The 13804-nt window shown below is 36.2% G+C and overlaps 2 protein-coding genes across 2 annotated transcripts; one reads left to right on the top strand and one right to left on the bottom strand.

Annotated features, from left to right (window-relative positions):
• Window positions 1–1643: 1643 nt before the first annotated feature.
• On the bottom strand, window positions 1644–2369 carry LOC149028394 (21 kDa seed protein-like). The gene has a single exon (XM_089152096.1). The coding sequence runs from the start codon at window positions 2367–2369 to the stop codon at window positions 1644–1646; it is 726 nt and encodes a 241-aa protein (XP_089008222.1).
• Window positions 2370–12709: 10340 nt separating this feature from the next.
• LOC149028395 (kunitz trypsin inhibitor 5-like) lies at window positions 12710–13459 on the top strand. Its single transcript, XM_089152217.1, has one exon. It carries the CDS (start codon window positions 12710–12712, stop codon window positions 13457–13459), a length of 750 nt encoding a protein of 249 aa, XP_089008343.1.
• The last annotated feature ends 345 nt before the right edge of the window (window positions 13460–13804 follow it).

Genomic DNA, 13804 nt, shown 5'->3' on the forward strand with positions numbered 1-13804 from the left:
ATATTTTGATGCAGACTAGGCCGGGTGTCGAGATGATAGGAAATCTATAGGAGAGTATGCAATTTTTATGTGCCCAAATTTATTCTCTTGGAGTTCCAAGAAACAAGCATCAATGGCTTGATCTAGCACAAAATTCAAATATAGAGCTCTAGCTAATGCAAGCATCGAGTTGATTTGGATTCAATCCCTTCTTCAAGACTAGAGGAGTTTTTGCCATAAGCTCCAATCTTATACTGCGACAATGTCGGTGCAACATATCTCACTGCAAATCCGGTGTTCCATGCCAGGACAAAACATGTGGAAATTGTTTTTCATTTTGTGTGTGACAAAGTAGCCACCAAGAAGCTTGAAGTTCGATTTATCTCCACTAAGGACTAATTGGCTGGCATTTTTACAAAGCTTTTATCGCATCAATGGTTCAATACTCTTCTACACAACCTCAACGTTTGGTTACCTCCATTGAGATTGTTGGGGGAATTAGAGTACACCAGTTGCACATGGACTCCTCAGTAATCGAATCAATAATGTGAATTTGAATTCATCAAGAGTTTTACATCAAGAAAACTCAAGACAAAAAAAACATAAGAATTGTTTCGACCTCAACAATTGAATCAGTAATTTGATTTTGAATTTGAATTCATCAAGAGTTCTACATCAAGAAAACTCATGATGCGAAAAGGATAAGGATAAGAACTGTTTCGCATTTCAAATTCAAGAGAGTTGTGTACCGACCTTATCTTGTTGTGATAAGGATTCAATATATTTCAAATGTAAAACAAAGCCTGGATCTAGAGGCTGATAAATCTAGGACTCTTTGTAAAACTTCTATAAGAAGTATACCACCCTCATCAATAAACAACTGAGAGAACCCATTTAACAGTGGACATAGGTTGTACATTGCAGCTGACCACTCTAAATCTGTATTGTCTTCCTCATCTTCTTCTCTTCTAACTTCTTCTCAAATTCAAAACTTAACAACTATAGCCCATGATCAAAGATTAAAAATGCAAATTATACATATTCATCCATGTTAGTTATTCCTATATATTGCTATTATATATTTTTTTGATAAAACATATTTTGGACATTAAAATCATCATACTCAATGTTAAAGCAAGGCGAAAATCTCTCTAAGCCATTATGGCAAAGAGAATGCATACACAAAAATTATTCTCACGCCCTCATAATAAATGATCTTGCTCTTTTCCTAAATCTAGTGCCATTTTATTTCTGTCATTTGTGCCCCTGATTCCACTTACTAACTAAAGTATTCTATTTTGAACTTATTTTTCTAATTGAAAAAAGAACATTGCATGAATAATAACCCTTACATTTAACTACCATTAAAAAATAATAAAAGTTTCATTCATATTGATGATCATCCATACCCTCATTACACATGATCATGCAAGGGTCACTAGGCTACCATCCATTGCCTGCACATGAAAAGAGGATAAAGGGACCGAAAAACTATAGAAAAAAAATAAAAGGGAGATCAAAATTGAATGATATTGAGCTATGAAACACAATATCGAAAAAGAAAGAAAAACTGAAGGCTCCATATTCTGCTATTATTCTTGCTCAGCTAGTCTCAGGAACTCTTCCTTCTCTTATTTCATTTCATGTTTGCTTTTCTTCATTCTCTATTCTTCGTTCCCAGCTCTAATGAAGACGAAAGGGAACTCTCTTTGTTCTGAAACCGAAAGCCATCTCTGACCACCCTCCTTAGTGATTCCAACTCTTCCGCATACTATGTGGCAGGATTCGCACACGTTGGGGCAGTAAGCGATTCTATATATAGGGGCTCCCTTGCTTATCCTCTCGATTCTAAACCAATTCCTCACCGTCGACTCTCCTGGGTGCCCTGGCTTTCCCCTCAGAGTCACGTACCTTACACTCGAACTCCTTGACGATGAAAACACCCACCAATTTGCGGCTTGTGCCCTCCTCTCTTCCACTTGCCACACTCTATTCTCAATTCCAGAGAAACGAATGTTTGTATCCATCGATTCCTGAACTGTTGTCGTTGTCTCTCTTTCTGTAGATGGCAGTTCCAATTCTGGGCGTTCTGAGGATGCTGGAGAGAAGATCACTGGGGTACCCATGTTCCTATCATTCGAGCTTTGCTGCACTGTAGGTGTATGGGTGGTTTGGCTTTGACCGGTGGATCTCTCTCTCTTACCCACCGAGACACCTCCACCAACACCTCCTCTGATAGCTGACACGATGTAGTATGGCACCCCTGCTTGGAGATCATTGCCATCGGTATCTTGCACTGCAAATTGATGGTCAACCTGCAAGTGGTGATCAGAGAAAACAGGTATGGCCAAAAGCAAGAACCCCAAAAGGAGGAGAGCCCTATTCCACATGATGGATGATCGGTTGTAAATGGTTATACTAGGAGGGAAACTAGTGCTGGAATTTGTAAGAGATATTAGAAGTGAGATGGAAAGGAAGGTTATGTGTAGGACAATTTATAGGGAGCTATGGGTACCTGTTTTGGTATTACTCCTCCTATTTGAGTGGATCTGGATGACACTTGTTGAATATTGCTGGTTTAATGTGTGGGTGTTCAACCATGCATTGAATGTTGTAAATAAATCTAAGCCACCTATTCAATGTTGAATAATGAGTTTCAAAATGAGTCTATCAGACAATAGAAAAACTAACCGTGTTAATTTGTTTTTTAAATGGAAAAAACTTGTTTATTATTTTTGGAAAATTATTATAGTATGATCTGAATTGTTAAGTACTAAATAATTAATTATTGTTTTTCAAAAAGAGGTTTTAATTATCAAACTATTATGTGTTGTAAAATTAAAAGATAACGAGTAGAAATGTAGTAAAGGTAAGAAAGAAAATTAGGACAACATTAATATCTCAATTGCATTGCATTGTGTGCATTCTTTATTTACAGTAAAAGTAAATATATTATAATATATATTCTTTGACATGAAAAAAAATCAAAGTTTACAAGAAAATAAATATACGATATGATCATAATAAAAGGCAAGTATTCAGATTGATTTGGAATGGAATGATAGGTTACTGTCTATAATAGAAGGTGCATAGAATTGAAATATAGATTGTCAATATTGTAAATTGAGGTGGCTGTGATCTTTAGTTAAAAGTTACATATTTTGGTATTATTTATTTGAGAGGTATGGACATTCATAAACAATATTATTTATAAGGGATATGTGGCCCTTCTTAAAAAAAACACCCCAAAACCCCCCCGGGGGGGGTTTTAAAAAAAAAAAAAATAAAAAAAAAAATAAAAAAAAAAAAAAAAAGATCTCAAGATTGCACGCTAAGGGGACTGTAGATCTTCAATTATAAATCTACCCGACATTATAACCTATAGATATTGACCAATATATATAAATATATATAATATCATATATATATATATATATATATATATATTATATATATATATATATATATTTGTTAACATGAAAATATCAAAGTTTACAAGAAAATAAAATATACGATATGATCACAATAAAAGGCAAGTATTCAGATTGATTTGGTATGGAATGATAGGTTACTGCCTATGATAGAAGGCGCATAGAATTGAAATATAAATTGTCAATATTGTAAGTTGAGGTGGCCTGTGATCTTTAGTTAAAAGTTACATATTTTGGTATTATTTATTTGGGAGGTATGGACATTCATAAACAATATTATTTATAATGATATATAGATCGCAAAATTGCATGCTAAGGGGACTGAGATCTTCAATTAGAAATCACCTTTTGGTATCATTTCTGTGGGGGTTATAGACATTCATAATCAATATTATTTATAACACTATGTACAATATTAGATTATTTTAATACAAATTTTATCTTTTTCTTATATATAAAGAAAATTTTTATTGGTAAACATAAAGGAAAATTTTCAAAGACACCACAAAATGTATAGCAAGTTAAAATTATAGACACCTCAAAAATGTACCAAGTTGGCAAAGACACCCCAAAGTGTTGGTTAAAATAGCAACAGTCTTTGTTTCTATTAGAATGGTAAATTGAATTATAGGAAAGACAAATATATCCTAATAATATTTTTGTACTAAAAATTAAAATTACAATATTATCCTATTCTATATATTGTAACTTAGAAAGACCAATATACCTTTTATAGGTAGACGTGATGGCAATGGTTACAATCATAATGGTGATGGTGGGTATAGCTATGGTAGCTATCATGGTGGTTATGGTGACAGTGGATCTCGTTATTCGAGAGTAGCGGTGCCTCTGATGGCAACTGGAGGAACCAAAATTAGGCTTTGATGTTCAAGTTTCGTGTTTGAGAAGGTTTTCATGTCATCAATTGTTACTTTTTCTTGAATCATGGTTTCCTATAGAAGAGAATTCCCCTTTTGACCGATGGTTTGTTTGTTATAGTTGTGATTTTAATGTATTTTCAGTCATATTACAAAAGAAAAGAATAGAAAGATACTTTTGTTCATGATTGAAGATTTACTAAAAGAATGTTTATGAACAAACCACTTGTCTCATCAAGATTTCAATAGAACATTAAAACGCATCCAAGATCAATTTCTATTTGAAATAGATCCACTTGGTAACAATTTAAATTTGACATGTGAATTTTATCCACACTACATATACAAATCATATCATATCATATCATATCATACTGCTATATAAAAGGAAAACTTGAAATAGTTGTGTTATGTATATTTTGGTTGATCAAAATACCCCTTATATAGACATGTACTCGTTCACAAAACCCAAGAGCTACCAACTCCCATGCAGGCACCACCAAAAATACATGTACCCTTTCCACACCTTGTATGCTACAAAACCCCCATGCACACGGCAACGAAAGGGCCCTAATCAAACCCAACTGACGGCATCCCAACCGAAATTAGTAATAAATCTTATTTGATTGTGAAAGTTCTACTAAATCTTATCCCGAAAACCAAACATCATTTCAGTGGACCAAAATATCCTTCACAAAGCAACGTCCTTTTTCCAAAAACTCAAACGTCGTCCCCGTATCATTCCAATAAAGCAAATTCACAAGACAAGCCCATATGAAACCCAACTGTGGTCTCCAAAAACCCAATGCAACGAACATGCTATCCGGACCCTTATTGCTAAAAGAGCAAACCTGATGTCAAGATTGAATGGAGATTCAATTGCAGCGTTTTCTCCGACTACCTTCTCCTATGCGGTTGCAGCATCAAGATTTGCCAAAGAATGGGGAGCCCTATTATCATCTATGCAACACAAACCTTACCACAAAAATGAATGGGGATTTCAGTTGTAGGGTTTTCTCCGATTACCGTCTCCCTATGTGGCCATAGAAAGAAAGAATGAAGAACCCTTTTGTCATCTATGCAACACTTTAGGGGCACACAACCAACCCCAAAAAAAAAAAAAAGAGGGGGGGAGAAGGGGGGGAAAAAGAAAAAGGGAAAAGAGAGGAGCAATGCCATCTTCATGTTCCCTGTAAGACCTAAGGAGTGCTAGTACTAAATCCAAGACCTAAGGAGCACTTTTACTAAGAAAATCTCTCCCCCCTAAGCCACACATCTATCTCTTAACTAGAATGACAAAATTCCCAAATCTGCTCCTAGAATTCTTCATTACAAAATTATTATCAACCGCCAGGAAGGGGTCCTTAAGATCCAAGAACCAGGTGCCCTTCTCTCATCTTACAAAATTATCCTCTGCCAGTGAGGGGTCCTTTAGTTCCAAGAACCAAGCGTCCTTCTCTCTCCACTTTTTAAGGTTAACAACAACGAGGGTTAAAGAGTTGAAACTTGCCTCATCACTTGTTGCCTATTGCCTACTCTCCTCCTCACAATGCATAATCTTGATTCATCCTTTAGTTGCAACAATTTTTTATCTGTTTATTTTAATGGCATTTTTCTATTCGTATCTAGAACCTTTAGATGTCCACCAAAAGCTACATTTGATGGGGCAAAGCAGAGGATATCGATGCCTTTTAAGGTTTTGCTGAAACACTTTGCCTCTACAATGGCTATGCAAATGAGACTTAAAATTTAAATTAATCTTTCTCTGTGTGTGCTTGTGTTGCTACTGTTTAGGTTTTACAGTCCATTTTTGCTTTCCTGTTTGTTTGCTTAAATATAGGAGGGGATTGATGAAGAGGAGGATAGAGTTTTGGAAGCTTTTATGTCGAAGGACGCATGCCCATAACAGACGTTTAATTGGAGATCGAGGAGTGAGGGTGGAGGCTTGGGAATAAGTTTTCATGATGCCGAATAGTTGGCTGGTCAAGGAAAATGGTGTACCGGCGACTTTGTCTAACACCTCAGTTGATAACATGGGAGGTAGATTGATATCAATTTCTTTTTTAGTCCTTTGTGGGAATCCAGTACAACCTTCTCAAATTATAGTGTTGTCCATTACAGGGAAGCTTTATGTTGCTTTATCTTGGTTTATCTCTGATTGGAATGAAATTCCAATGTCTTGATTGCCTTGGATGTACTATATCTGTTTGGTATTATGGATTACTGTTGCAATGCGTCTTTAGTATATGCTTCTAATGCCAAAGTTGTTGAATGCCAATTGCATTACTATCTTGTTTTGCCAATTGTCTCCATTAAAATATAACTTAAGAGCTTCTCTTATTTCTTTACTCATTATTGAATTAAAGTTGGTGAGCAAATGTTTACTTTAGAAAGTTGCATTTAATGGTAGGAAGCATTAAGGTGTGAGGTGTCCAAGTGATTATCCGCTTTAAACTTGATAAAGCTCTGCTACTCTTTCTAAAAGTAATTTAAATCTTCCAACCAATTTTGGCTTTTCTCTTTCTACAAGTTGCTCAAACTCCCATACAAATCACTAGAATCTAATGAATTATCGTATATCCTCTTTTTTAGGGTGAATCATATAGAGGCATTCGTATCATCTTATGACATCTTTTCCTATGTTACCTAGACATAATCTTCCAAGTGTGAGAAAGACTATTGCATTCTCATTGTTTTCTATGCTGTCGTAACCATATGGCTCATTACCTGAAAAGCTGAAATCAATTGGTTATGCGTGTGAGGAGCATATTCATAACACCAATTATAGGCTACATGTGCGTTTAATTGGTATTGAGGTAGTCTGAATCATTTTCTAGGACATTTTTAATTTGATCCTAAATTGTAATGTGGTTAATTCTATTGTCATAGTTTTAGAGTCAATAAAAAACACGCTAGAAGTGCTTTGGTGATGCCATCGTATAGTAGGTTGTCCTAGATTCTTGAACTTATGGTCTCCGACGTTGTCCCTATCGTTGAGCCATTCAACTCTGAGCCTGAAAATATAAATAAAATATGAACCTGAATTCCATTTGGAGTTATCCCAAATGGTGTTTCTAAATTTCTTTTTGGAGTTATCCTAGACAGTGTTCCTTCTTGAGCTATTTCAAATAAGTAGAATGGTATGCTGGTCTTCTTTACATGGTTTGATAGGTGAAGTTAATCGGATCTCTATATTATACTTTTTTCATCAATCATCTAGATGTTTCTCGTGCCACAATTTTTCACTTTGTCTCTTTGAAATGAAGATCTAGAAGGACCAAAGAATCTAAAAAGTTTCCTTCCTTGCAGGCATCTCTATTCGTGCAATTTGTGTGGGGTCTTCCTCGATTCTTACATCATTTGTAATTCTCCAAGAAAATGGAGTATACAGGTCACATGTTGTAAAGAAAAACAAAACAAGAAATTAGAATATTTTCTTTCCTTCTGCCCTTTTTCCTTTCTTTCTAACTCATCGTTACTAAAATTTCTTGTTTCATCGATGGTATTCTTCATTAATTTTATGCCTTTTTAATTTAATATGAGTCTAATTTTGACAAATGATAGGATTGTTATCATTAGGAATGGATTGTTTGCTTGAATATTGTATTTGTTGTTCAATGGAAAAAGCTTTGTAAGTAAAACCTTCTATATAAGGATCTCTTAGGTTTTAAAGCCAGAAATTGTCATACGCTAAAAGGAGCCTTGTCAAAAATGGACACCACAGAAAACCAAACATCTATTGCCAAAGACATCAACTAATGACCGTGAAGTTTAAAAGAAAAAGGCATTTGAGGGTAAGTTGTATAATATTGATATTTAGTAAATTAATGTCCTTTCATCCTTTTTTTCTGCATTTAACATTTATATATTTCTTTAATAGACATTTTTTCCTTCTTTTTTTTACTTTTACACATATATCTACACGTGCAAATACATGTACGAATTTTACTAGTCTCCATAAAACAAAAATGAAACTCACAAAGATGCCTTTGTAGATCCAATGAGTTAAATTTGGCATGTCCTGTACAATGGCTTCTCCACCAAGATGACGTTCCAAAATTAGTTAGAAATTGCATCTATTGGTATTGGATGTTAATCTTGAACATACACTCTAGAGGAGAAGATCAAATTCAAAATAAAGTGGGGGATGTATGTTAGTGCTTGTGTGTTTTAATTCGCAAAGAAAATGTAGAGCTTCGCAATTTATCATACGTATATATCAAAATAATAATAAGAGTGGGAGAGGGATAAGATTTTTTATTTTTTATTTTTTATTTATTTTGGGGGTCGGGGGGGGGGGGTCGATGGAAAGAAGGAAAATTTTCAACGATGTGACTGTCATTTCATTTCATGTGTTTGCGTTTGGACATGGTGTGCGAGAACAAAATACCAGGTACAGTCTCTATTAGGAACAAAATAGAAGGATTTTCACTCATAAAGAACAGCCTCCCTCAACGATTATCCGCACCATCTCACGAGCAGTTAGGTTGAGATTCACAGATGATATGAAACAGGCGATAGACTTCCCCACCATCATTTCTTCGAAAAATGAAACATCAAAGTGTCGAGCTCACTTCGAAGAGAAACAGTGCAGAATTGGACGCCCCCACAAAATGGCTAGCTAAAGATTTAACTACAATGGATCAGTTATAGAAGATTTTGGAGGCTATGGTACGTACCATCGGCAGAAATTGAAACGAAGAGATTGTTTTCGAATGTTCAAGAGGCAAGAAGCACTTAAACATACTTCAAGCAAAGGTGCATGCAATTAAAAGGGGCTTATGGCAAGCAAAACAATGAGGTTTTGACAAGGTTTAAGTCTTCTCAGATTCTCAGGTAGCCATATATACAATTCTGGGAACCTACAACCCAAACTGGGGAGTTCTGAATCTTCTCAAGGACATCCAAGTTTTGAGGATTGCATCGCCAATTGTTATTTTTTCCATGGGGTTGTGGAGACAGAGATTTGCAGGTTGTCTTGCCGAGTTGCATTGCTTCATAACGAATAGGAAATTTCCTTTAATCGGCTCGGCTTACTAGTTTGTCTCTCCACCTTTGTTCAGGAGGGACGTCTGAGCCAGTGATCTTCTCTCCAGCATCCATACAATGCCCATAATTGGAATTGCCATTTACAGAAAGAGAAACAATGACAGTAATTCAAGAGTCGATGGATACGACCATTTGTTTCTCTGATATTGAGAATAGAGTGTGGAAGAGAGGAGGGGGCAAGCCGTAAGTTGGTGGTGGTTGCCATCATCAAGGACATCAAGTGTGTAAGGTATGTGACACTAAGGGGGAAGCCAGGGCACCCGGGGAGTCAACTTTGAGGAACTGGTTCAAATTCGAGAGGATAAGCAAGGGTAGCCCGATATATAGAATTGCATTTTGCCCTAGTATGCGTGGGTCTTGCCATCTTTTCTGTGGAAGGATTGGGATCACTACGGAGAGTGGTGAGAGATGGCTTTCAGTTTCAGAAAATAGAGAGTTTTCTTTTGTCTTCATTAGAGCTAGGAATGATGAATAGCGAAGGAAGAAAAGAAAACTTGAATTGGAATAAGAGAAGGAAATTAAAAACTCAAAATTGAAATAAATGAATGCAAATTAATTAACTTACAAAATAAATGAAAAGAAGTACATGTAGAACAAATCGAATCTCGTTAAGACGATTAGTTCTTGCCTATAGTACTTAGCAAATTGATGAACTTCACCTCCAAAGATACAACTCTTTAAACCAATTTGAGTAGCATTCCAACAAACTAGACTCAATTGAACTTGATAGAACTCACCACACTTAGAAACTAAAGAAAATAATTGATTTTTAGACTTTAACTGAAGGAAACTAATTAAAAATCAGAATTTTGAAGAAAAGAGAAATATCAACTACAAAACCCACTCTACTTCCCACAAGTCTCTTATCGAGTTATTATCATATTTATAAGAGATGGAAAGACACAAATGAACCAATGTGTCAATTTGAAATAATGTGCTTATTTGAAACAATATGTCCCATGAATGGAAAGGCCCTTGAATTATTGTATATTTTTTAATCAACATGTCTATTTCAATTTTCAATCAACATACTCATTGAAGAAGAGGTACATATACACATGTCTTCTAAACACTAAAGGCATATTGAACCAATGCGAATATTTGATGCAAAAATTAATTTATAATTATTCTTTTTTTTTTTAAATCAAACCTGTAATACAACAAATTGTAAGTGGATAAGAAATTTAAAGAAGGGACCAAGATCATTCAAACCTGATAGAATCCGGTATATACGATTGTGGGGTTCGTCGGGCTAGTGGGAATGGATTTTTATCCGATCCTATTCTGACAGGGTCCTGTTCCCTCCAGTTAGTCGTTAGATGGTGGACATGTGTTTTTTTCTAAATTTATGGTGAAGATTATTCCATCTCTTAATCACTCCAACCCTAACTCGTTTCTACCTTCTCCCTCTTCACCTTTGGTGACGGCGACTCACCACCAACACCATCGCCACCACAAATAAAAAAGTTAACAAACTTCCTTTACTGAGGTGGCATGCTAACTTTCTCACCCCATGCCTTTTCAAAATCCCACAAAATATATAGGATTTGTGGAAAAATGTGGAAAACAAGGACTTACATTTAACACTTTTCACATAATCCTTCTTTTCCATTCCTTCTCCCTCACCCTATTTTTTCCACTCCACCTTTGCAAACAAACACAACCTTAACTTATTTTGATTTGATTAGTTCCACATAAATTGTGATTTTCTACGTTTTTTATGTTAAGGAAAACTTACCAACTAGTTACAACACCCCCCTCCCCCCAACAAGAACCCTTGAATTTGGTCTTAACAGACCTTATTCAATGATGATTCTTAGTGGCCAATTTTTTGAGCATATTCTTTGTAGAGATCCCTTTGTAGATTTTTTTCCTTTTTTTTTTTTTTTGGTGTAAGAAAGCACTTCATTGAGAAAATGTGGACAAGCAAAGCTCTAATAACCACTCAAGGAACACAGCCATTCCGTTGGTTCATCAAACAAGAGAGTTTTCCTTGCTAGAAAATCTGCAATAACATTGGAATTTCTAGGAATATAAGAAGGAATAAAGCTCAGCAACTTTGAAGTTAATTATTGAATGTCATCAACAATGGGTTGAACCTCGCAGTTTGCTTGGGCTTTTACATTGATGATGTTGATAAACCGTTGGTTGTCTGTTTCCATCTGTAGGTGCTCAAAGCCTGCACCAATTGCATATAATAATCCAGCTTTAAAGGCATATGCTTCACCTTCTATAACCTAGTTGGGCACAAAGGGATGGAGGCAGTAAGACTAGGTTACAAAGGGATGGAGGCAGTAAGCATAGGTTTACCTGAGTAGTCTCAAACTATAACTCCAACATCTCCTTTCTTTTCTTTTTTCTTCAGCAAGGCATCCACGTTCACCTTGAAGAAGGGTGGGGTTGAGGGGATCCAATGTTGATCTTCCTCATCTTGTAAGTTCCCTTGGTGCAAGTCACCATCTAGTTAAACATAGGTATCTATGCGCCAAAATTCTTGATGAGCTACCAAGGCCTTCTCGATAATTTCTTATGAAGTCCATATTGTCTTCCGATGCACCCTATCATTCTTTGCATTCCATAAACTCTATGCCATGAATGAGCACAAACTTTGCATTTTCTTGGCTTCATAGCTACTTAGAATATCGAAATGTTTTCAAGAAGAAATCCAATCAGCCAAAGATAAGAAATTACTTTGCTCCATTCGCCATGAAAGAGGGCCACCAAACCATACCGATCGCTTCCAAGTTTCAATGAGTGTCATAATCCATGCTTAAAATGTCTTTATATGTTTCGAAAGACAGGAGACATGGATATCTTTATGAATTTCATTAACTTTTTTAAGCGATTTATAACTACGGAATGGACAGGGGAAGCATTGTATTTTCTTTACCTTTGCTAGAGAGATGTACATGGTTTGTAACAGACCTTATATAAAAATCAAGTTTTGGTAGTATGCGTGAATTTTTTTTATTTTTTTTAACAAATAATAAATATGTCATTCTTTTAAAAAGTCAACAACATTGTCAACTTTTTGAGTCCGGAAGTCAATATTGAAACGTGGCCAATCAATCATCATGATTAAATATTAAAAATGTAATTTTTGTGGTACTAAGTTTATATACGAAAATCAATTCGTTCAAACACGCATTAATCAAGCAATCTTCAGCAGGTGTCACTCAGATCCATTCAAGTGGGAGCAATTATATCAAAAGCGATATGCTCAGCCCCTTATAAATTGGCCTAACGATAACCTTCCTTTCCATCTCGATCACTTCTCATAGCTCATTCAAATTCCACATAAAACAATTTCTTCTCTAAGCAACACTGGTTTCATACCCTATACAACCAACCATCTAAGATCGATCATCCATCATGTGGAACAAAACTCTCCTCCTTTTTGGGTTCTTGATTTTGGCCTCAGTTCAAGCCATGGCTGCCTTCTCTCATCAGCACGAACAACTCGACCATCAATCTGTGGTGCAAGACACTGATGGCAATGACCTCCAAGCAGGGGTGTCATACTACATTGTATCTGCTATCAGGGGAGGTGTTGGCGGAGGTGTCTCAGTAGGTAGGAGAGAAAGCTCCACCGGTCAAAGCCAAACCACCCATACTCCTACAGTGCAGCAAAGCTCTTATGATAGGAACATGGGTACCCCAGTGATCTTCTCTCCAGTATCCCCACAACATCCAGAATTGGAATTGCCATCTACAGAAAGAGAAACAACGACAGTAATTGAGGAATCGATGGACATGAACATCCGTTTCTCTGGGATTGAGAATAGAGTGTGGCAGGTGGAAGAGAGGAGGGGACAAGCTGCAAGTAGGCGGTGGTTGTCCTCTTCAAGGACTTCGAGGGAAAGGTATGTGACACTGAGGGGGAAACCTGGGCACCCGGGGGAGTCAACAGTGAGGAATTGGTTCAGAATCGAGAGGATAAGCGACGATAATCCTGTATATAGAATTGCCTACTGCCCCAACGTGTGCGAGTCATGCCATGTGGTGTGCGGTAGAGTTGGGATTACTAAGGAGAACGACAAGACATGGCTTTCAGTTTCAGAACACAGAGAATTCCCTATCGTCTTCATCAGAGCCACCAACTCCCATGATAGTATAAATTAAAAAAGAGAAAACGCAGAAAAGGGAAGAAGGAGCCTCTAATGCACGGTAAGGGAAAATAACAACAGGAGGAGCAAGTAAAGCCAGCCAAAAATCCTGATAACCGCGCTTGCTTTGGTAATAAGGATTCTTCTTCGATCTAACCATCACACCGCAACACTTAGAATAGTGTTGACCGATTATTTTGTTTTGACCTTTGTTTTTCTCTCAATGAGAAACTGGTAGTCTTCATCTTTCAATTCAGATTAAGAGTTTAATATCAATCAATTTTGAATCCTCTTTCTTTATCATATCTGATCTCACATCTCAACTATCTCTGGATATCTACAGTAGTAAAATCTGTGGCGT

The sequence above is a fragment of the Hakea prostrata genome, chromosome 1 (assembly GCF_041222555.1).
Source record: "Hakea prostrata isolate BN-2017 chromosome 1, UWA_Hpros_2, whole genome shotgun sequence".
NCBI lineage: Eukaryota > Viridiplantae > Streptophyta > Magnoliopsida > Proteales > Proteaceae > Hakea > Hakea prostrata.

What these genes read in the sequence shown, in the direction of transcription:
- LOC149028394 (XM_089152096.1), bottom strand. Translation starts at nt 2,369, where the DNA reads ATGTGGAATAGGGCTCTCCTCCTTTTGGGGTTCTTGCTTTTGGCCATA.
- LOC149028395 (XM_089152217.1), top strand. Translation starts at nt 12,710, where the DNA reads ATGTGGAACAAAACTCTCCTCCTTTTTGGGTTCTTGATTTTGGCCTCA.